The 21,622-nt window shown below is 50.1% G+C and overlaps 2 protein-coding genes across 11 annotated transcripts in view; one reads left to right on the top strand and one right to left on the bottom strand.

The window, feature by feature from the left end:
* Positions 1 to 6,524, bottom strand: part of Kiaa0319l (KIAA0319 like) — a 136,015-nt gene extending 129,491 nt beyond the window's left edge. For 2 of the 5 annotated variants that reach the window (XM_033767708.1, XM_033767709.1), the window contains exons 1-2: positions 6,365 to 6,523; positions 3,007 to 3,176 (exon numbers count right to left, since the gene is read on the bottom strand). In XM_033767708.1, the coding sequence (XP_033623599.1) occupies positions 3,007 to 3,176; positions 6,365 to 6,522 (328 nt within the window). In that variant the 5' untranslated portion in view covers position 6,523. Of the gene's footprint in view, positions 1 to 3,006; positions 3,177 to 5,869; positions 6,212 to 6,364 lie in introns of those variants that run through there. The other 3 variants (XM_033767711.1, XM_033767710.1, XM_010645238.3) reach the window with 3 other exon arrangements.
* On the top strand, positions 6,445 to 15,558 carry Ncdn (neurochondrin). Of its 6 annotated transcripts, none has more exons than XM_010645236.3 (7): positions 6,445 to 6,692; positions 7,882 to 8,052; positions 9,141 to 10,109; positions 11,067 to 11,308; positions 12,068 to 12,292; positions 12,679 to 12,821; positions 14,049 to 15,558. In XM_010645236.3, the coding sequence occupies exons 2-7, from the start codon at positions 7,930 to 7,932 to the stop codon at positions 14,483 to 14,485; spliced, it is 2,139 nt and encodes a 712-aa protein (XP_010643538.1). In that variant the 5' UTR covers positions 6,445 to 6,692; positions 7,882 to 7,929; the 3' UTR covers positions 14,486 to 15,558. The 6 variants fall into 6 exon arrangements, with proteins under 6 accessions (XP_010643538.1, XP_010643537.1, XP_010643535.1 ...); XM_010645235.3 differs by having other exon boundaries at positions 6,445 to 6,858; positions 7,912 to 8,052; XM_010645233.3 differs by having other exon boundaries at positions 6,445 to 7,037; positions 7,912 to 8,052.
* Positions 15,559 to 21,622: the final 6,064 nt, after the last annotated feature.

The following is a 21,622-nucleotide window of genomic DNA, read 5'->3' as shown; positions in this document are numbered from 1 at the left end:
ACAGCCACTATGGAAATCAGTATGGAGATTCTTCAAAAAAATAAAATTAGCAGGGCCAGGGATTTACCTCAGTGGTTCCGCCTCTGCCTCACAAGCTCAAGGTCCCAAGTTCGATCCCCGTTACAAAAAATTAATTAATTAATTAAAATAAAATATAATTAGAAATTCCATTTGGTACACCTATACTTCTCCTTGATATATTCCCTAAAGAATTAAAGAGAGCATACTATAGTGACACATCCAAAACCATATTTATTGTGGCACAATGCACAATAGCCAAGCTGTGGAAACAGCCTAGATGCCCAAATGGAAAAAGAAAATGTAGTATATATACATAATGGAATGTCATTCAATCATAAAGAAAAACAAAATCAAGCTAGGCATGGTGCCATAAGTTTGTAATCTCAGCACTCAGGGAGGCTAAACAGGATAATTACAACAAGCCCACCCTGGGCAATTTAGTGACACCCTGACTCCAAAAAATATCTAAAGGGCTGGAGATGTAGCTCAGTGTGAGGGCCCTGAGCTCAATTCCCAGGACAACAAACAAATTTTTAAAACTCTCCAAATTTCTCTAAAATGGCATTGGAATAATCTAACTCCCACTATAACCACTCCTAACACCATCTTGACTGGGGTGCTGTTTTTAAGTACCAAGTTCAAGGGGTACTAAAGACTTGCCTAATGAGCTCACAATACTGCGCTTAACCAAGTATAGAAGAAAATACAGACTCAGAATTCTTTTCTTTCCAGTACTATGAATCCCTCAAACAACAAACAACTTATCATCATTCTCAGTTAAAAAAATTTTTTTTTCCTTTGGACCTCCAAAAGATCATCTGTTGTTGGCAGGTAGTGTAGCAGAAAAGAAAGAGCCTAACATCTAGAGTGAACAAACCTGAGTTAGGATCCTGGCTCTGTCATATTCTTGCTGCGTGACTTTGATCAAGACATTTTTGCCTTTCTATGCCTCAATTTCCTCATCTCTAAAGTAAGAATAAAACTGTTCTAAAGTTACATAGGGCCAGGGATTTAGCTCAGCGGTTCAGTGGCCTGCCTTGGAAGCGCAAGGACCCGAGTTCAATCCCTGGTACCAAAAAAAAAAAAAAGTTAACATAAGGATTAAATGAGATAACATATGCAGTGTTTATATTCAAGAGTCTGGTGGTACATGCCTGCAATCCCAGATACTTGGGAGGCTGAGTAAGAAAGATCACAAGTTACAGGCTAGCCTGGGCAATTTAGTAAGACGCTGTCTCAAAGTTAAATCTTTAAAAAGGCTCAACTTGCAGTTCAGGGATAGAATACTTGCTTAGCATAGGAAAGACTGAGTTCAATCCCCAGTACAATACACACACAAAATGTGATTCTGCTAATTTGATGGTGCTAAAATTAAAATCACTTTAATTCAAATGATCTTACATAAAATGTTGCCAGGAAATAGCCAACAAAGTAACACCTGGAGTAAAAACATTTAGGTCTGCTTTCTATCAACTGAAATTTCTACTTCCATGATTATGCAATCATCAATCACCAACACAAGACAACAAAAACTCCACTGCTGATGTTAATAAAATTGCTAACTATAGTAATTACTTGGCTCTCAAGATTGTGACCACCAACTGCTTTAAGAAAGCCACAGAAATCTTGGTAATTTTAAGAGCAAAAAGCTACCCCCGACAAATTAGTTATCATCAACAAAGGCTTTTGGTCTTTGTCTACAATAGCAGCATACTCTGAAGTTTTGAAATCACTGTTTTTTACACTGTTTTCTTTTGTATTCTGAAAGGAAACACATCAACAAAAAAATTGAAAGAAAAATTTTTAAAAAAGGGTATCCTCCTTTGAAATTTACCCTTTTCTTTCTTTCTTTCTTTCTTTTTTTTTTTTTTTTTTTTGTTTTTTTTGAGACAAGGTCTCACTATGTAGTTGAGACTGACCTGGAACTCACTATGTAGCCCAGGCTGGTCTCGAACTCACAGCGATTCTCCTGACTCAGCCTCTTGAGTGCTGGGATTACAGGTGTGTGCCACCACACCTGTCGTGTGTGTGTGTGTGTGTGTGTGTTTTGGTCCCAGGGATCAAACTTGGGTCCTTGTGCTTGCGAAGCAGGCGGCATAGCCACTGAGCTAAATACCCAGCCCAGAATTTAGCCTTTTTCAATGATTCCTGACAAGAGGTTCTAGATGGGTGACATATCTCAAGGAGGAAAGCATACTCTATGAAATCTATCAATATAGCCCCTTTCTATGGAAAAAGCATATCTCTTCAAGTATAGGTTTTTCTAGAGAAACAAAGCATCATTTACTAAACACATTCACTGTGCTATATGGCACCACAAAGTAAGCAATAGATCTTAGCTGGGCATGACGGTGCACACCTGTAATCCCAACTCAGAAGGTTGAGGATCAAGATCAATGTAGAGTATACAATGAGTTCAAGGCCAGCCAGAACTACATAGCAAGACCCTATTTTAAAAAAAGAGGAATGAGATAGATCTTATACTTCCTCAAAGATATTAGGTAACCTGCCTAAGACCCTAACCATTAAGTAGAAACACCTAGCTCTAGAACGCAGATATGTCTAACTTTGAAAGCTTTTTGTTTTCAATACATCTTTATCAAATCTCAAAATGACTGTATCAATGTAAAGAATCAAATTTAAATTTTGGTGCCAATGCAAACAAAAAAACAAATAAACCCACCAAACCAGGCACAGTGGTACATACCTGTAATCCCAGCTACTTCAGGGGCTGACACGGGTAACTTAGTGAGATCCTGTCTCAAAAGACAAACAGGGCTGGGAATGTACCTCAGTGGTAGAGCACTTGTCTAGCATGTGCAAGGCCCTGGATTTAATCCCCAGTTCCTTAAAATAAAGATCCACTAAAAGGATGATAGTTTCTGTCAATAGAAGATCATTTTTCTGTCTCCTAGTAGTTTTTAAAATGAACTAAGGGATTCAGAGTACCCTTTTAAAATCTTAAATCTATAAGCAAAATGGTACCTGTTGACAACCACAGAGCACTGAAGCAGAAGTAAGTATAAAACAGGTACAGGCTTCTCAACCACCTCACAGATGTCTGCCAACAATATCCTGATAAAATCCAGGAAGCAGGACTTGGCTTGACTCCCAGCCTCCTCTCCATGGCCTTCCAGACAGCTGGAACCAATACCCTAGAAAGGCAGAAAAAGAAGAAATTCAATGCCAAGTAATTAATAATTGATTCCTGGAAATGTGGGATGCTACCAAATGTGACAGATTAGGAGAAAGAAATTTCAAGTTTGTCTTTCAGTGCTCATCCCTGCCAGTAAATTTGAAACCTGAGCTTTGACATAGTCTATAATTATCAAGATAACAACATGGCAAGGGATATAAAATGAATACACTGTAAAGTTTAAACATTTTATATTCCATTATGGTCTCATCTAACAATAAATCATCTGTGTGGCAGAATGAAAAGAGCCACCAGTCTGAAAAAAAGCATTGATTTTTAGTTCCAGTTCTGCTAACAGCTTTGAGACTTGGACCAAATATATTTTCTTACCTATGAAAGTATTGGGCTTCTTAACTAAACATGAAGGTGTTGTAAAAACTTTTTAATATGACTGCATTTAGGTAGGGCGTGAACTCTCCAGCTTTCTACTACACCCACCACTATTATTCAAAAAATCTATCAAATTTACTTCAGTGTTATCCTGCTGATCCCTAAGAGTCATTTGCAATTCCTGGCTTAAATCCACACACACATTCAGCAAATATCTGTATCAGATACTGTGCTGGCTACTCTAGAATCTAGGGGCTGCTTAACTCAGAACCCTTCCAGTAGGGGAAAAAAATCTGTTTTTCCCAGAAGTCTCTTCCTTCTTATATAACTTTATATATAATATTATTATAAAAATCTTGACAATATTATGAGAGTTGACAGGAGTTCTGAGGAAGCAACTCAAACACCTGTTGGCTTCATGCAGTGGTGTGCATCTGTTGTCTCAGCCACCTGACAGGCTGAGGCAAGATCATTTGCACCCAGGAGTTCAAGGCCAGCCTGGGCAAAATTTCAAGATTCCATCTTTTTAAAAGGACTGAGAGAGACAGTGTGTGAGAGAGGGGGATGGAGGAGAGAGGGAGAGTATGAATGACAAAGAGGAAGAAGACAAAGAAGAGGAGGAATAAAAAATCTGGGTCCTAAATACACACTGTCATCCACCTCTGGCAAATGACACAGGCTGACAACCCTTCACGCCCAGCCAGGGTACCGGGAAATCTCAACATTGTCTATGCCAAGACACACATACACACGCCACTGGCAAATTGACACGTAGCCTACCTAAGAAAAGGCTTTCACTGAGCTATCAGCATCTGAAGGACTCATCTTTCTCACTCAACTCAATCCCTTCTTTTTATTGTTTCGTAGTTGTATATTAGGGAGCAGGGGACAGCAAGCAGGTGTGGGGGCAAGAGACATATTCAAGAGATTATAAAATGGAGACTAAGTACATCCAGCAACTTCTCTGCCCTCCCTAGATGGAATGGGTGTGTGCACGCGCGTGTGTGCACTCGTGTGTGGATTCTTACCCAACACATTTCTGCCTACCACAAAAGGTTTTAAAACTCAAGGTGACTCAACACCTGTCATCAATAGCCTGGCAGGTGGGTGGGAAATGCAAAAATGAATAAGTTTTGAAAACAGGAGTAATAAACGCCATTGGACTAGCAAGCTGATTAGAAGTGCAACGTCTTACAAACCATGCATAAGAAAGGTAGAGCTAATTTCATTTGCACTCCTAACCAGTCATTCTGCTGAAACCTACAATTGCCTACAAGCACAAATCACTGCTAGGGTCCAGTTAAAGACTTACTGACCAGAGGAAGGAACACCACATCAGCAAGATCCAAACGGTTTGTTATCGAATCAAAAGGATAACAACCCAGGGAAAGAACACACACCCCCTCAACACTTGACAAATGAAAATCTAGAAAAGCTCCCAATAGTTCTGGCATTTAGGGCGTTACAAGTACACCCAAAATAAAAGCACTCTCTGTTGCAACAGCTGTTCAGACAGAGCAGGGGGTAATGTTTACTTAATACTTCAGGTTGATGGGGGATGTATCATAGTTCAGTCTGTCAACTACATACGTGGAACTCCATTTATGTACACAGCGATAAGATATGTTTGAATAACGACAGAGCACGTCTGAAACAGCCTATTCAGCGGGTGTGAGTAATCAAGAGTAATGCTTTGAAGAAAAAAAAGTCCCAGATATTTGGGAAAGTTACAGAACAGACTGCCAGGAATAGCTTTGCTTATATTTGCAGACACTGTTTTCCAAATAGCTAGAAAAATGAACAGATTGTTCTGGAAGGTCGTCTCTTCAATTTGTTCCTAGTCTCCAGTCCGTTCAACACAGGAAAGCACCAGGAGACTCAGCTAATGCTCTTCATTAACGGCCTCTATTGTCAGCTGGGCATAAACACCATGAGGCGAGAGCAAGCAAAGCATTCCTGGAACCCGCCTGAGGTTTTCTATTTTGACTTCTTTCACTTCATCTTTGTGCTCAATGCAGCCACTACAGGACCCTCTGGGAGGGGATAAAACTTTCAAAATCTTGAACGAGGCAGGTTTCTTGTCATAATTTACACATCGTGCTGAACTCCGCCCCCCTTATTCTGCACCAGCTTTCCATCTCGTTAGGGAGATCAAACACCGGACACAGCAGCTAAGGGCGAGGCTGCACGGATCCAGCCCGTTGGAAGGACTGCAGCGCCCCCATCCCTATCTGTCAATCTGACTGTCGGGATGGAGGGACCTGAATGACCAGACCAGGAGCCCAAAACAGCAAGAGTTAACCTAGGTCTCAAGCTCCACACCTGTAAGGCCGGAAGCAGGTGACTCCCCGGCCGGGGCAGGAGCGCCATCTCCGGATCCAGAAACAGGACGGCGCACCCCCAGATATCGCCCGTCCCGCCTGCCCCTCCCCTGAGCTCATGGTCCTCGGCCTGGCAGCCAGCCGCCCGGCACCTACCGGGGCTCAGAGCCTCACAGCGGAGCCCTGGCTCTCGGCGGCTTCCACCTCCTCCCGGTCCATGGGCTTGGGGGCCCCAACTTTCTCTCCCCTCACCCAGAGGAGGAGGAAGAAAAGGAAGAAGGTAATGCGGGCTCCCCACCGGGGCAGCTCCCTCTCGCCTCAGCCTCCCTGGACAGCGACGGCGACCGGAAACACAGCCTCCTCCCACCTCCCGGAGATCAACCCGGAAACACACTCTTCATACTAATCAAGCTCTCCCGCCCCCACCCTCCGGAAGCGCAATTCCAACCGCGAGCTCGAGGGGAGGAGGGGCGGCACTGGGGCTAGAACAACGCACAAAGCGAAGGAGTCTGGGCTCTCGCCTCCGGCTCTCCAAGGGTACTCTGCTCCCTTGTTTTCTTGGCGCGAGCCTCGGACCCCAGACTCAGGCAGTGCCCGCAAGAAAGATGGCAGCAACGGCGGCACCCCCTGCGGCTTAGCGCCTTGTAGTGCCATTGGCCAGATCCCGGAGTGAGGTCTCCGCGGATTGGTCTAGATCTGTGCGGGGGTGGGGGTGTAGCTACAGCAGCCTGGAGCCAGGAGTGGGCAACGCGGCGTGAGCAGCGGCCCCAGGCTCCCGGAGACTCGCGCCTTGAGAAGACTTCGCCTCTCGGGGCCGCAGCCTGGTGAGCTCAGCCCCCTTCAGGCCCTCCCCTGCATCCCAGCCGGAGCTTCTCGGAGCCGGCGCAGATCGATACAGACACACCCCGGGGACCCTATCGCGACTTCATCGTGCCATATCGCGACTTCATCGTGCCCTGTCGAGACTCCATTTTGTCACAGCCCTTTTCAGTATATATCTTTTTTCTTAAAAATTTACCTTGTCATCTATGGGGGCTCTCCACCCCTCCATGTCGTGATTTTGCTGTGATCTCTTCGTGACATAACCGCGCCATCGTGAAATGTGATCTCATCGCTGCCCTGTCGTGACTTCATCAATGTCGTGTTGTGATCTGGCTGCTGCGGGACAGGTGGTGACCGCCAGGAACCCCACCCCCACCTCAATATCCCCATCTCAGCAGGCCCACTTCGATTATCCGGCTTGTGGATTCTTTGTTGTCCCAGGAGCTACCTGACCCCTACTTGCTCATCCAGCCCCTGCTGGTATTCACAAGCTGCTAGCGGGACGGGGAGGGCCAGGAAGGGGAGCTGAAGGGTTTAATTCTGTTGCCGCTGCTGCCGCTGCCGCTGCCGCTCCGGCAGCCTCTGCCTGCCCGAGGGAGGGATGGGAGAGAAGGCAAGGAGCCTGTGGGGGCGACTGAGAGCCCTGACTGAAGGAGTGGGGTCCCCAGAGGGGCCTCTAAGCTTTCCCTGGTGAGTTTGTATTCTCACTTTTGATGAAGCTTATCTCCAGCCTCTGAAGAAGAGAGGGGAAAGGGAGCCTAGGATGCCCCCCCCCCGCGTCAGCCTGAGTTTGGATAATCGAACTTCACTCGTGTATGTCTCCATTCTTCCGTCTGTCCTCACCACACACTCCCAGTGTATCTCCTAGTAGGAGATAAAACCTAACCTCTGGTGCCAGGGGCTGCCAAGCAGTGGTGCCGGCTCACTCCCACCCCTAGGAGATTGGTGAAGAGAGCTGTCCAGATGAGCAGCAGGATGCATGGTCCTCCTTTCCCACCTTCTGGAGGTGACCTTGGACCAGGGTGCCTTCATCCCCAAGGATATTCAGGTCCAGCCTCTTAAAGGGGCTCCCCCAAGGGAGGTCAGTCTTGAGGAAGCCACCCCTCCAGTCCTCCCTCCCCTCCTTCTGTGCTAATCCCTCCCTCCATCCTCCACTCCCACCCCCGCCCCCGCCCTGTCCCTCCTCTGCAGAGGGATGCTCAATCCCTCTTGTGTTCACAGTTGGGCAAGGCGGGCATCATGGCCTCGGATTGTGAGCCAGCTCTGAACCAGGCAGAGGGCCGAAACCCCACCCTGGAGCGATACCTGGGAGCCCTCCGTGAGGCCAAGAATGACAGCGAGCAGTTTGCAGCCCTGCTGCTAGTAAGGAACTTGCTGATGATTGGGAGGTGGGAAGGACTGGGTGGTCGGACTTCCAAGGAACGGGGTCAGTGAGTCCCCAAGGATATATAGGTGGTGCTGAAAACCCTGGAGCCACCAAAGAAGGCCCCAAATTGCTGCCTCTTTACTTTTTTTTTTTTCCTTGCTCCCCTGATAATGGGGGGAAAGGAGAGAAAGGAAGTGAATAGGCTATGGCACTGGGGGGGGCCCTGAAGGAGGCTGCCTGCGTTTGCTTTCTGGGGCGTCCCAGAGCAGATGGGAGCTGACTCATAGGGTAACAGCAGCAGGTAGTAACTAGTGCAGAGTGCTTGAAAGCTAGGGATGATTTTTCTGGGACCTGAGAGAATTAAAGGACTAGAAGTGACTCAGGAAGGGTCCTAGGGCACGGCCAGGTAGGTTGAAGGTAAGGGAGGTGGTTCAGGTCTTGGCTCTGTTGGAAGACCCAAGCTGGGGACAGCAGAGCAGGAGCTGCAGTGCTAGAAAGGGGGGGTTGGTGTGTGTGGGGTGAAGGGAGGAGGGAGTACAGCTGCTGCTTGTTTGCCATGGCAACAGGGAGAAGGCTCTGGAGTCAAGGGCTCACACTGCAGCAGAGGAGGTGTTTAGGTGAAATGTGAGGGGAAATGTTTTGACATGTAGAACAGCGAGACACAGGAGCCATTTCCCCTGAGAAGGTGGCGGAAATGGATCAGAGACTTCTCTGGAGACAGCAATTAGGGAAGGACCCCAAATCTCGGGGGATTGTAAACTTGAGTTCTAAGCACCTTCCAACCTTGGTTTGGGGGTGTCTAGATTAGATATCAGGAAGAACTTTTCAACTGGCCAGGTGAGGAGCTGCCCAAGTGAGTAGTTGCGCAGGTCTGCACCTCCCTTCCATGGGCTAATCATAGATGAGAGGGATACAGAGATCACACCTGTCTGTCTCCAAGGAAAAGGAAGGAGTGACCCCCGCATGAGTCCTGTTGCATAACCTAATCCTGTTAATAGTCCTCAGTGTCTCGGGGTAGAAGGAAGGAACAGTAGAACTTTCTACCTCTTTCTTTCATCCTGCTGATAACATGTACTCCCTATAGGTGACCAAGGCAGTCAAAGCAGGTGACATCGATGCCAAAACACGGCGGCGGATCTTTGATGCCGTTGGCTTCACCTTTCCCAATCGTCTCCTGACCACCAAGGAGGCACCTGATGGCTGCCCTGACCATGTTCTCCGGGCCCTAGGCGTGGCCCTGCTGGCCTGTTTCTGCAGTGACCCTGAACTGGCCACCCATCCCCAGGTCCTGAACAAGATCCCCATCCTTAGCACTTTTCTCACAGCCCGGGGGGACCCCGATGATGCTGCCCGCCGCTCCATGATTGATGACACCTACCAGTGCCTGACAGCTGTAGCAGGCACACCCCGAGGGCCCCGGCACCTCATTGCTGGTGGCACTGTGTCTGCCCTGTGTCAGGCATACCTAGGGCATGGCTATGGCTTTGACCAGGCCCTGGCACTCCTGGTGGGGCTCCTGGCTGCTGCGGAGACACAGTGCTGGAAGGAGGCGGAGCCCGACTTGCTGGCTGTGTTGCGGGGCCTCAGTGAGGATTTCCAGAAAGCTGAGGATGCCAGCAAGTTTGAGCTCTGCCAGCTGCTGCCCCTCTTTCTGCCCCCAACAACCGTGCCCCCTGAATGCCTCCGGGATCTGCAGGCTGGGCTGGCACGCATCCTGGGAAGCAAGCTGAGCTCCTGGCAGCGCAACCCTGCACTGAAGCTGGCAGCCCGCCTGGCTCACGCCTGCGGCTCTGACTGGATCCCAGCAGGCAGCTCTGGGAGCAAGTTCCTGGCCCTCCTGGTGAATCTGGCGTGTGTGGAGGTACGGCTGGCCCTGGAGGAGACAGGCACAGAGGTGAAAGAGGATGTGGTGACTGCCTGCTACGCCCTTATGGAGCTGGGGATCCAAGAGTGTACCCGCTGTGAGCAGTCTCTGCTTAAGGAGCCACAGAAGGTGCAGCTCGTGAGCATCATGAAGGAGGCCATCGGAGCTGTCATCCACTACCTGCAGCAGGTAAGGGCGTAGTGCTGCACAGAGGGAGCCTGGCATGGGGCGCTAGAAGGTAAAGGAAAGGGGTGGAATGCTGTGTGCACACACAGCTGGTACTGCAGCTCTCACTCCAGGAGTAGTGTGTGGCCAGGCGTCCCTCCTCCCTCCCTCCGCGAGCCTCCACACAAGCACCTACCACACGCCATATGTGCACTCACATCACAGCACACACACACACAGAACACAGTAACCTCCTACTCATACAACGCTCCCCAGCACACACACACTACACACCACACACAAAACTGAAGCAGTCTGTTCTGCTCACTCTGTAGTGGTGTTTTACATATGCGCACATGCAGACTTGTCGTGGCGCAGGGAAAAGGAGCAGGAACCTCTGTAAAGGTTCTGCTGAATCTGTCCACACCTCCTCACCCACTGCTCCTTCTCTGTCTGAGGGGCCACTCCTCTCTTCACAGGGATTCAGTCGTGACTGCTCCAGCCACTGAACTCACCAACATATATCCAGCAAACCATGCTGAGCTCTCCTCTTGTTTTCTGATTTAGTCCAAAAGGGGGGGGGGTGCCCCTTCCCACTATTGGGGTATGCACATGGTAGGGTCTGTCCTCCCACCCCAGGAAAAGAATGCTGCTTAGCTACAGATCTGAAAGCTTCCCCCTAGCCTTGAGCTATCTTACAGGTGGAGAGAGAGTGATGCAGCTGGAATATAAGCAAGTACCAGGCATGTGTGAGATCCAGTTCACTCTGTAGACCTGTGGGGAGAGCCTGCTTTCAAGGATGGGTCCCTCCTATATGCTAGATTCTGGGCACATGGGGTAGAATAAGACTTGGTACCCAACTTTGAAGGGCTCACAGGACAGAATTCCCTTTGAGTTGTCTCATTCTTAGGGTGGCTGGTAGGCTGGTGAAGGGGTGGGTTCTCTGGCCTATTCCATCTCAGTGGGGTCCTGTGGCAACAGGTGGGGCCAGAGAAGCAGAAGGAGCCCTTTGTGTTTGCCTCCGTGCGGATCCTGGGTGCCTGGCTGGCTGAGGAGACCTCATCCCTGCGGAAGGAGGTGTGCCAGCTTCTGCCCTTCCTCGTCCACTACGCCAAGACCCTCTATGAGGAGGCTGAAGAGGCCAATGACCTTTCACAGCAGGTGGCCAACTTGGCCATCTCCCCTACAACCCCAGGGCCTGCCTGGCCAGGGGATGCTCTCCGGTGAGTTTGTAGTTACAGTTTATTCAGCCAGACCATTCTTAAAAAATGTCACACTGTGACTAAAGGGCACTCTATCCCACCCCAAGCTAGGCTGTGCCGGGCTCCTGATTGGACCTGAGACTTCCCTTATGATTATTTCTATTTGTTTTGGGGGCTTGTACCCACAGGATTTGTGTAAGCCAAGTGTTACTTGCCAACCCCAGATTTCTCAATAAAAAGAGAACTTGCTGGGTGTGGTGGTATATTCCTATAATCCCAGCACTCTGGGAGGATCAGGCAGGCAGGAAAATCACAGATCCAAGCCCAGCCAGGAGGGCTACTTAGCTACTTTATGAAAGCTTGTCTCAAAAAATGTAAAGGGGTGGGGGTGGGGCCGAGGCCCTGGGTTCAATCCCCAGTACTTCCAGAGAGATAGAGAATGCTTATTGAGCTTCTGCTATAAACCAGGTATTTCGCTGTCCCCTTTACCAGAACGATCTAATTTGGCCCACACAGCAAATCTGACAAGGTCTCATCCACATTTTACAGACGAGAAAGCTGAGGTTCTATGAGGTTAAAGTAACTCCCACAGTCACACTGGCAGAGCACCAGTTTGGTCCTGAGCCTTTGTGACTTTGAAGGTTGTGCCTTTTCTGAAGTACCTACAAAGTCATATCCTTCTGTGCTTCTACTTCTCCTAGGCAGAGTGACCTGAAAAAAAGATGTCTTTGTGCCTTCATCTCTCAACCCTGCACACATCTGTCCTTTCCATACCCTCAGGCTCCTTCTTCCTGGCTGGTGCCACCTGACTGTCGAAGATGGGCCCCGGGAGATCCTGATCAAGGAGGGGGCCCCCTCACTTCTGTGCAAGTACTTCCTGCAGCAGTGGGAGCTCACATCCCCCGGCCATGACACCTCAGTGCTGCCTGACAGTGTGGAGATTGGCCTGCAGACCTGCTGCCACATCTTCCTCAACCTCGTGGTCACCGCACCAGGGCTGATCAAGTGAGGGGCTCAGGAGAAGCCGGGAGGATGTCAGAGGAAGCAGAGAGGCTGCCCCATTGTCTTAAACCTCAACCTCCTAATCTGCTTCCCTGTGTCTGTGGGTTTCTTTCAGTATTAAAATGGAAGGGTCTTGGTAGGCAAAGCCAGTCCTACTCAGAGATTCGGCATATCTGTGTCTGTAGGTATTGTCTCTGAGCATGTCTGCCTGTCCAGCCGTAACCCGGCCTCTGCTCCCCAGATGCCATGGTGGGGCTCAAGTTAACTCTCTTACCCTGCTGCCTGATTTCTTAGCCAGCCCTGGCCCACTGAAGCCTGAAGCCTTGCATCCCAGATTTTCCAGAGAGCTTGATCTTCCCTCACCCCTCTTCCCTCCCTTTCTGCCCCAGGCGTGATGCTTGCTTCACATCTCTGATGAACACTCTGATGACGTCACTGCCCGCACTAGTGCAGCAACAAGGAAGACTGCTTCTAGCTGCCAACGTGGCCACCCTGGGCCTCCTCATGGCCCGGCTCCTCAGCACCTCTCCAGGTAAGCCCTGGGGACCTAGACCTGACGGGGAGGGCAGAAGGTGGATCTCGTATGTCTGGGTATCAGTCCCCTCTTCAGAAAATGGTTTTGCAGAATTTTCCCATCAAGAGGAAATCTCTACAGTGTATCTCCATCTGCCACCCCCACCCTTCTTCCCAAAATGATAATATTCTCTTCCTTCTGAAGACTTTTAAGGCAAGGTCTGGTGGGTGTTAAGTACAGGCCTGCTCAGAGGCACAGGCACAGGCACCTGGAATCCCTGGCAGCCCAAAGACTCTGAATCCAATGTTTTCAAGGTGGAGCCACCCCCACCCGGGCCTTGAGTCAGAAGCCTCACTTCCCTCCATTGAGCTTTTTCACTGCTTAGACCTCACCCTCCTAACAACAGGCATCGGCACCCTGCCCCTCTGACACAGCTTCTCCCCAGCCCTGCCTCGCTTGGCTGTGTGCAGGGGGAAGGGTGTCCCCTCCAGCCCCTGGCAGCCCTCAGTGTCTCCTGCTTTGGCTGTGGGTGTCTGCTTGGGTCCCTCTGTCCCTGCCTGTTCCCTGTGCCCCATCTGTCAGGTTGGAGGAGCTGAGCAGATGCCTGGGAACAGGGTGTAACGTGCCCATACCCTCAGCTGCCTCTTTGTTTTCTGTGTGGTGATCCTAGCAGGATACCCAGCAGTGGGAGGGAGAGCACGTCCCTGTGGACCCATAATCCCCCCAACATTACTCAGTGAGCCTCCAGTAGAGCCATCCTGTCATGGTCCCAGTGCTGGCTCACCCACAAATGCCTCCAGGTTAGCTGAACATCCTCCTGGAATGCTCACAGATGTATGCAAGAGCCAGTCCCTGCTCACCTTGCCCCTCTGGCGCCCTCTTCTGGTCCTTGAGTCAAACTGGTGCATCCTCAGCCCGGTAAAGGGATCTAAGGCACCCAGCTGATGGGGTCCCTACTAAGAGAACCCTAAAGGTGGTTCTCTCTCACATCTAACATGTGGCTCACTCCTACCTCCTGCACCTAGAAAGGTCTTGGTGATGGAGTCTGCCAAGATTACTTCATTTCATCCTCACAACAAATTGCGAGACCCAGCCAAAGGTAGTTAGCATGCAGAGTCAAAGGTAGGATTTGAAGGCAGGGAGTCTGGTTCCAGGTGATGCTCCCACTCCCTCAGTGTCCCCACAAGAGGGAAGGTGAGGGCCTGACCCATCAGCTCATGCCATCACTCCGTCTGTGCCTTCCAGCTCTCCAGGGAACCCCGGCGTCTCGAGGTTTCTTCGCCGCTGCCATCCTCTTCTTATCGCAGTCCCACGTGGCGCGGGCCACGCCTGGCTCTGACCAGGCAGTGCTGGCCCTGTCCCCTGACTATGAGGGCATCTGGGCCGACCTGCAGGAGCTCTGGTTCCTGGGTATGCAGGCCTTCACAGGCTGCGTGCCGCTGCTACCCTGGCTGGCCCCTGCTGCTCTGCGTTCCCGCTGGCCGCAGGAGCTGCTCCAGCTGTTAGGCAGTGTCAGCCCCAACTCCGTCAAGCCTGAGATGGTGGCTGCCTATCAGGGTGTTCTGGTGGAATTGGCTCGGGCCAACCGGCTGTGCCGGGAGGCCATGAGGCTGCAGGCGGGTGAGGAAACGGCCAGCCACTACCGCATGGCCGCCTTGGAGCAGTGCCTGTCGGAGCCCTGAGCGGTGTCCACTGGGGACAGACCCGGGGGCGGGCAGTGAGGGAAGGAGTGAGGAGGCATCTTCCCTGAAGCCCCCAAACTGGACTCCCCTCCCCAGACTTCCCCCACCAACACCCCAGCTTTCTGGCTTTTCTGAGGGCAAGGGCATGGTGCCCACCACTCAAGTGTAAGGAACTGCTTCCCGCCCCCCAGGCCCCCATGGGGGCAGGGATGGGCTTGGAAATCAATGTGGTTGTCCCCACCAGGCCGGGGAAGGTTGGAGCAGCCCCCAGGGAGGGGGGCACTAGGTGTTATTGTGCCCAATGTCCGGCTCCTCCGCAGGAGGAAGGTCCCAGAGTAGGACAGGGCTGGCAGGAGCTGACTGCCTTTGCCCATGTGCCCTGCCGGCCAGGGCGTGGCCTCCCCTAGGCTGTGGTGCCCCTCTGGCCCCCCAGGTCCACGCCCTTTATATTGGTCATTTGGCTCTTGCCCTTGACCCTCTTGGGCAAAGAATAGGCTCATGCCATTGACATCACAGTTCTTCCTTCAACTCCAGTGACCAGGGTCTGAGCTGCCCTGTCCTTTCAGGGCAGCCTGGGGCAGACAAGCCCACGGGGGGTGGGGAACCTCCTTCCACCCAAGCTTCCTTGAGGGAACCCAAGAGTGCTTGGGCCCAAGTCTCTATAAGCTTTTGTGTCGTGTTGCAGCAGAGTGATAAGGGGGGTTGAGGGTTATTTATTTTGCTTGTCCTTATCTTTGCTTGGATACCTGAGCATCTGATCCTTGTCCCCCTGATACCATCTGGCTGGAGCCAGGAACAAGAGGGACACCTCCCTAGAATCCGCATGTTTCCCAGTGATTGCACCCCATTGCCACCGTGGTGCCTGGCTTCAGTTCCCACCCCTGCTATGACTCCCCTCTGCAGAGAGACGCGACTGGCGGCTCCAGCAGGGACCACCTTTCTTATAAACCTGGCAGGGGAGGAACCCTCCCCACCTGAACCCTTGCTTCTCCCCCACCCTCCCCCAGTGCGTTCTGTGATCGCCACATTCAAAGCTGTGCACATGTGGACACTCAATAAATGTTCATTGGTGATAAGAAGCCTCCTGCGTGGTCTGCCCTGCACCTCTCTTCCTCTCAAGCTCCATCTGCTCACGACTACCATTTGCTGAACACATGTCCTGCCAAGCATACTTCATAAGTGTTATTCAGCCCTGGGAATCCTGGAAAGAAGGAATCATAATTCCAGGTTTACAGATGGAGATAACTTAGGCATAGATAAGTGATTTGCTCAAGGTGTTACAGCTGGAGTCAAGCCTGCATGCAGCCCCGCAGCTCCCAAGCCCACACCCTTCACTGGTACAACAGGTTTGCAAATCCAGCTGTTTGTGTGGCCAGGCCTAGAAAGGACTTTTGGGGACAAAGGAAACACTGACCCCTCCTGTCAGGCAGCACTGCCACCATCCCCCACTCCCCTTATCTGTGTCTGTGGGTGGGTGGATGGTACTGGGGATTGAATTTAAAGTCTTTGCGCTGAGCTACATTGCCAGCCTTTTTTTGGAGGGAAGTGGATAGAGTTTCACTAAACCACTATAAATTGCTCAGGGTGGGTTCAAACATGTGATCCTCCTGCCTCAGCCTCCCACAGTGCTGGGATTATAGGCATACACCACCATGCCGGGCTACATCCTCCAATTTTTAGTGAGAAATCCCACTTTTGAATTTTGGTAACTAATTACTACCACCCCAACAAAACATGCAGGCTAAATGTGTCTTGACTATGCCAAGGGAAAGGGGTGGTCGGAGAGTGTCAGCAGTGGATGAGTCAAGCTGAGACCTCTGCCTCAGCAGCTCTGAGCCAAAGCTGTCAGGTTGGAGCCAGACTAGCCCAAGGCCAACACCATCCACAGGCTCCACCTACACCTTCAAACCTGTGAGCACTCACTGAGCACATCCTGTTGCCTACCTGTGGCTGGCTATGCAAAGCAAGAATATTCATTTCCTAGATTTACTGAAACCCACCTTCTCGGTGTGAATTCTCAGAATTAAATAAGGATAAAATGTAGACCCCTTATTCAAGTAGCTTAAAATCTAGAGGAGAGACAGGTAAGGTGACACAAAGGTATAAGCAGTAGCTTCAGTGGAGATGCTGCAGAATGTGATCAGCATGAAGGGCCTCAGTCTGGCTATGCAAGTTTGGGAAAACCGAGCAAGTGTTTGTGCTGAGACCCGAGCGTGAGAGACTGAGTAGCAAAGCAGAAGACTGGCAGGTATGTTTGCCACAGTGCAGTGTGGAGGGCGTCAGATCATAGGAGTCCAGTGTGCCATGCCCAGAAGCCTAGATAGGAGATTATGCTGTGGGCTCAGGTTGCCAATTTTTGAGCAGATTATGCATTATAGAAAGATGACTGACTACAAAAGGAACAACTGAGGCAGGGCGCCTCGGAGGTAATAAGTCAGAACTAAGGCAGTAGCAATGAGGATGGGGACATACAGGTCAGAGTTAGGGTACATTATAGCACTTGGTAATTAGTTGGAAATGAAGAAGAGCCTAGGAGGATTCCAAATTCCTGATCTGGGTCATTGAGTGGATAAGGGGGCCATTCACTGTAGTGGGGAACATTGGGAGAAAATAAATTTGTGGAAAATACAAGCTCAGCTTGGTAAGAGGTGAATTTGTACTGTCTGTGGAATATCCAAGGGGTGGTTGCTTTCTATAGTCTGGAGCTCAGAGATAGATCTAAGCAAGTGACCAATATGGGAGTTGTCCACAGGAGGTCCTTAGAGTCATAGGAGTGATTGAGACCATCTGGAAAAGTGGAGAGAGGGGAAGAACCCAGAGCAAGTGACAACTGCCCATGGGTGCTTTCCCTTGTGCAATGGAAGAGTCAAGCCAAGCAAAGTAGGCTAATTTCACTGCTTTAATGACATGCGGTCAGAGAGTTCTGGGTTCTGGATTGGGAAGAGGTTAGGCATACCTTTCCAGACCAAGTTTGTTCCTGGAGATTCAGCGAAGAGGGATAAAGCTCTGAGCTGCAATTGTGGGATGTAACCACGAGGTGGAGCCTTGGCATCTTGTACCAGATTTCCCCTCCCTGCAAACGCCCCAAGAGGCCTGGAGCAAGTTGTCAAAAGCAGAGAGGAGGAAGGTGGCTCTGTCAACAAGGCAGACTTGGGTTTTGCTTAACACAAAGTCCAAATGCAAGCTCGCTTTTTTAAAAGAGGAAAAAAAGTACCTGGGAAAAAAGAACAATATGCCAAGTGTGCCAAATGAGAGTTCACATATGTTTGAGCACACACATCTGCCTCTCACTATACATCCTGTGTTTCTATGTATATGTGTTTCTTGTGGATCTCTCTGTACCTACGGTGTGCTCCATTTCCAAGGGGCACCTGCACGTGCATCCCTGTGCACACTCCAGGTTTCACATGTGTGCATGTATCCCAGAAAATGGGCAGCCAGAAATCCTCACCTCCCTGCCGCAGGAAAGTGAGGAGGCACTTGACCCTGAAAAGAAAGTCCCCTGAGTTGAAACCATAGGACTCTGTACCTTTGGGGAGCCCCAAAGCAGCTGAGACCATGGAGAACATTCCAGGAGACTAAATGGAACCACTCATCTATCAGATGATCTCAGATTATATCTGAGTCCTTTGTCTAGCTACCGAAGGTTGCATTCACATACAATCTTTTTAAAGGGTGTGTGTGTGTTTTGGGGGGCGTGTTTCTAGGAAGGGAACCTAGGGATGCTCTACAGCTAAGCTACACCCCCAACCCTCTTTAATTACTATTATTTTCTATTTTGAGACAGTAGCTCACAACTGAGATTCCCAGGCTGGCCTCAAACTGCTTCAGCGTCCTGAGTAGCTGGTGTGTGCCACTGTACCTGGCAGGATTTCTTTTTCTTTATTTATTTCTTTGGTACTAGAGATCAAACTCAGGACCTTGTGTTTGCAAGGCAGGCAGTGAGGCAGGATTTCTTAATAGGCTGAGGAATTCATAAAGTTGTCCATTTATTAATTTAAGATTTAATAGCCATTTGCTGACCACCTGCCATGCACCAAGCACAGCACTAGACATATATTCTATTTCTCCTTTAAATTTCTTGTAGAGTAGTTCACGATCAAGTGAGGAAAGAGCTGAAATTCTGGTTGGAGTGAAGATGAGCCAGGGAGAGTCCCAGGAGAGTTTTCAGCAGGGAGGTGACATGGTCTGGTCACTCTTGTTGCTAAATGGAGTTGGAATTGGACTGGAAGAGACACAAAGTCAGGGTTCCAGTTAGAGGGTTGTCATGCTGGCCTACACAGTAGCTCTCATGCTTTATAAGTCAAGTAGGACTTATTAAAAGACAGATTGCTAAATTTCCCAGGCTGGGATGGAACTTGTGCTCTTCCTACCTCAAGCTTAGTGCCTTAGCAAGACTGTCTCAAAAACAAATTGAAAAGTGTTGGGAGTGTGGCTCAGTGTGGAGAATTTAGGTTCAGTCCTCAGGGGTTGGGAGAAAACAGATTGCCAGACTCCGTCCCAGAGTTGCTGATTCAGTAGGTATGGGGTGGAGTCCAAGAACTGGCATCTCTAAGTTTCCAAAAAGTTGGTAATGCTGGTTCAGGGGCCATACTTTGAGGACTACAGGTCAATGAGAAAGTGAGGGAGCTTAAGGTGCTGAGAGAGGGGGTGCCATGTGCCTTCTGTGGCACCCGCCTCAGATTTCCTCCACATCCATTCCGTGAGTGACCATTTAAGGGTTAGGAATAGCAACACTACCTGAGGATTGACTTGTGGAGGTGAGGGAAAAGTCCCAGACTCTTCCAGGGTGATGGGCAAGTTTTGAACCCAAAGGATAGTGGTGTCATTTACGGAGCTATAGAACTACAGAGGAAAAGCAGGTGGTGGTTGAAGCAGATGGGGGCTGGTGGTAGGGGTAGAGGAGATGTTGAATCTAACCTTGACTTGGAAATGCAGATGACTGCAAGGAGATATCTGATGGAAAGGAGATGTCCAGTTGGCAGCTGTGTGGGCAGTTTCAGATCTCTAGTGAGTGGGCACGAATGAGCTCATGAAGACTAGAGAGGAAGAACAGGCAGAAGCTGCTCCTCTGAGACTGAATAACGGGAGACAGAAGTAATCAGAGGAGGAGACAAGAAGGAAGCAGCAAGGAAGCAGGGAGAGGAAACCAAGGGAGCCACCAGACAGACAGCCCCTTCTGTCACCCTGACCTTCCCAGGCCTGTTGGAAAGAGCAGGGCTCTGTTCCCAGAACTAGGCATGGCACGAACCCCCTTGCTGCTTCTGGACTTCTCCCAAAGGCCTCTAACACTTTGCAAGCTGTGAAGTGATATTTGCCCTGCAGCTTGACTTTGGATGTCCCTATGGGTGAGGCCAAGGGGAGCAGGAAGAGGAGGAGGAGGAATATTGCCACAGATTCTCACACACATACGTGTACAAATGCACACTGTCACTCCTAACCTCTGAGCTGCCCAGTTGTGCTGCATCCATCGCCCTCACTGGAAAGCTCTTAGTGATGAACTCTTGGCTGCTAGCCTTTTCCCCATAGCCTCCCAAGCTGAGATGACCAAGGCCTGAGCTTGGCACCAGTCATGTGCCTTCTGGAATTCTCAACTAGAACTCCACATTCCATGGATTAGTAGTGTTATCTTCCTGTCCCCTTTTCATCTACTCTATCTCTTTATCATTATCTTTACCTTCTCATCTCCTACTTCATTAAAAAGGGATGTAAGAAGGGTGGGATATTTAGCTCAGTGATGCCGGCTGGATTCCTAGTACCAAAAACAAACAAACAAACAAAAGGGATGTAAGAAAACAATGAATCCTCCCTGACCTCCTCCATATTTTTGTTGTTGCTGCAGAAATTGAGATCAGAGAGGATAAGAGACTTGGGTGGGATCACAGTCACTTAAGTCGCTTAAATCAGGACTGCTTTATAGGTACCTGAGTCTGAGGCAACGTAGAATAGTGATCCTGAGCAGAGAGGGGCTGGAGGGAAACTACCCCAGTGCCAATCCTTAACTAGCTGCTTGACCATGGGAAAGTCATTTCAACTCTGTACCTTGTTCCTTACCTGGAAATGGGGGTGATACGGACATCCATCCCAAAGCACCACGGTGAGGGTAAAATAAGATTCCTTAACTCCTCAGCATAGAGCTGGCCCTTTGTGTAATAAACGTTCACTGTGCTTATTTCTACTATGCCCTGTTCTGTGCACCGTCTTGCTTTTTAAAACATCTTCCTTCTGCTCTCTTACTCCCTGTTCTTTGGCATTTCCCTTACTTTCCTTTCTTTAATTCCTGTCTCCGCTTCCAGGAGAGGAGGGTAGAGTTTTAGGAGAAAGAAAGAGGGAATGACTACAGAGATTAGAACATGCCTGACAGCCAGCCAGTGCCTGCTGTGGTAACACACAATGCAACAATCACACCCCTTCCCCGTGGCTCAGTTGCACACAACTCACTCAATGGTCCGCAGCGTCACAGGCTCACACCCAATCAGCCCAAGCCCCTGTGGCTTCAGACACATCTTGACCCCTTCTTGAGTGCAGCTCATGCGAAACCTCATCCCCAGGCAACACTCTCCGCCCAGTTTATGGCTCCAACTTCCTCAGGCTCTGGCTTGGCGTTGGGGTTCACCAGCTCAGGAAGCCTGAGTGAAGTGGGCACCGTCAGAGGGTTTTGATCCAGAACCATTCAAGAGACATAACAGAGATGCAAGCAAGCACAGGAGCTGATGCAGCCTGAGTTTCCAGTCCACAGACTTCCACGTTCACGAGCGTCCACCTCATTCAAAGTCAGGTGAGGGGTTAAAAGGCTGGTACCCATTTTATGAACCATGACGCTGAGGCCAGCAAGGAGTCGTGCTTTGCTCAAAGGCAAGGATTTGACACAGCCGGGCAAATGTAGACTCCTGCAATCCAAGCCTCGAATCTTTCTGTTTCCTCGAAGCTGAGAGCTTGAAGCCCAAAGGGCAGTTCAGATCAGAGGGGGTGAAATTTACGCCTCTCCCTTCCCGGCCAGGACCAGTCCCACCAAAGCCACGCCTCCCTTCTTGCGGCCACCGGGCCACTGGGGAAACGGAGGCGAGCGCCCAGGCTTGTCTCTTTAATGCGCGCCCCCGGAGGCCCGGCGCGCCCCCGCCTCTATAACTGGAGTGC

The sequence above is a fragment of the Fukomys damarensis genome, unplaced genomic scaffold, assembly GCF_012274545.1.
Source record: "Fukomys damarensis isolate Sample0158 unplaced genomic scaffold, DMR_v1.0_HiC HiC_scaffold_23, whole genome shotgun sequence".
NCBI classification, from domain to species: domain Eukaryota; kingdom Metazoa; phylum Chordata; class Mammalia; order Rodentia; family Bathyergidae; genus Fukomys; species Fukomys damarensis.
Note: the sequence above shows the minus strand (reverse complement) of the source record. Positions and strands in the feature narration are given on the sequence as shown.

What these genes read in the sequence shown, in the direction of transcription:
- Ncdn (XM_010645232.2), top strand. Translation starts at nt 7,670, where the DNA reads ATGGTCCTCCTTTCCCACCTTCTGGAGGTGACCTTGGACCAGGGTGCC. An exon ending in AAGGGGCTCCCCCAAGGGAG is followed by an intron (nt 7,772 to 7,911) that starts GTCAGTCTTGAG and finishes TTGTGTTCACAG; the next exon opens with TTGGGCAAGGCGGGCATCAT. An exon ending in TGGCCAGGGGATGCTCTCCG is followed by an intron (nt 11,309 to 12,067) that starts GTGAGTTTGTAG and finishes CCATACCCTCAG; the next exon opens with GCTCCTTCTTCCTGGCTGGT.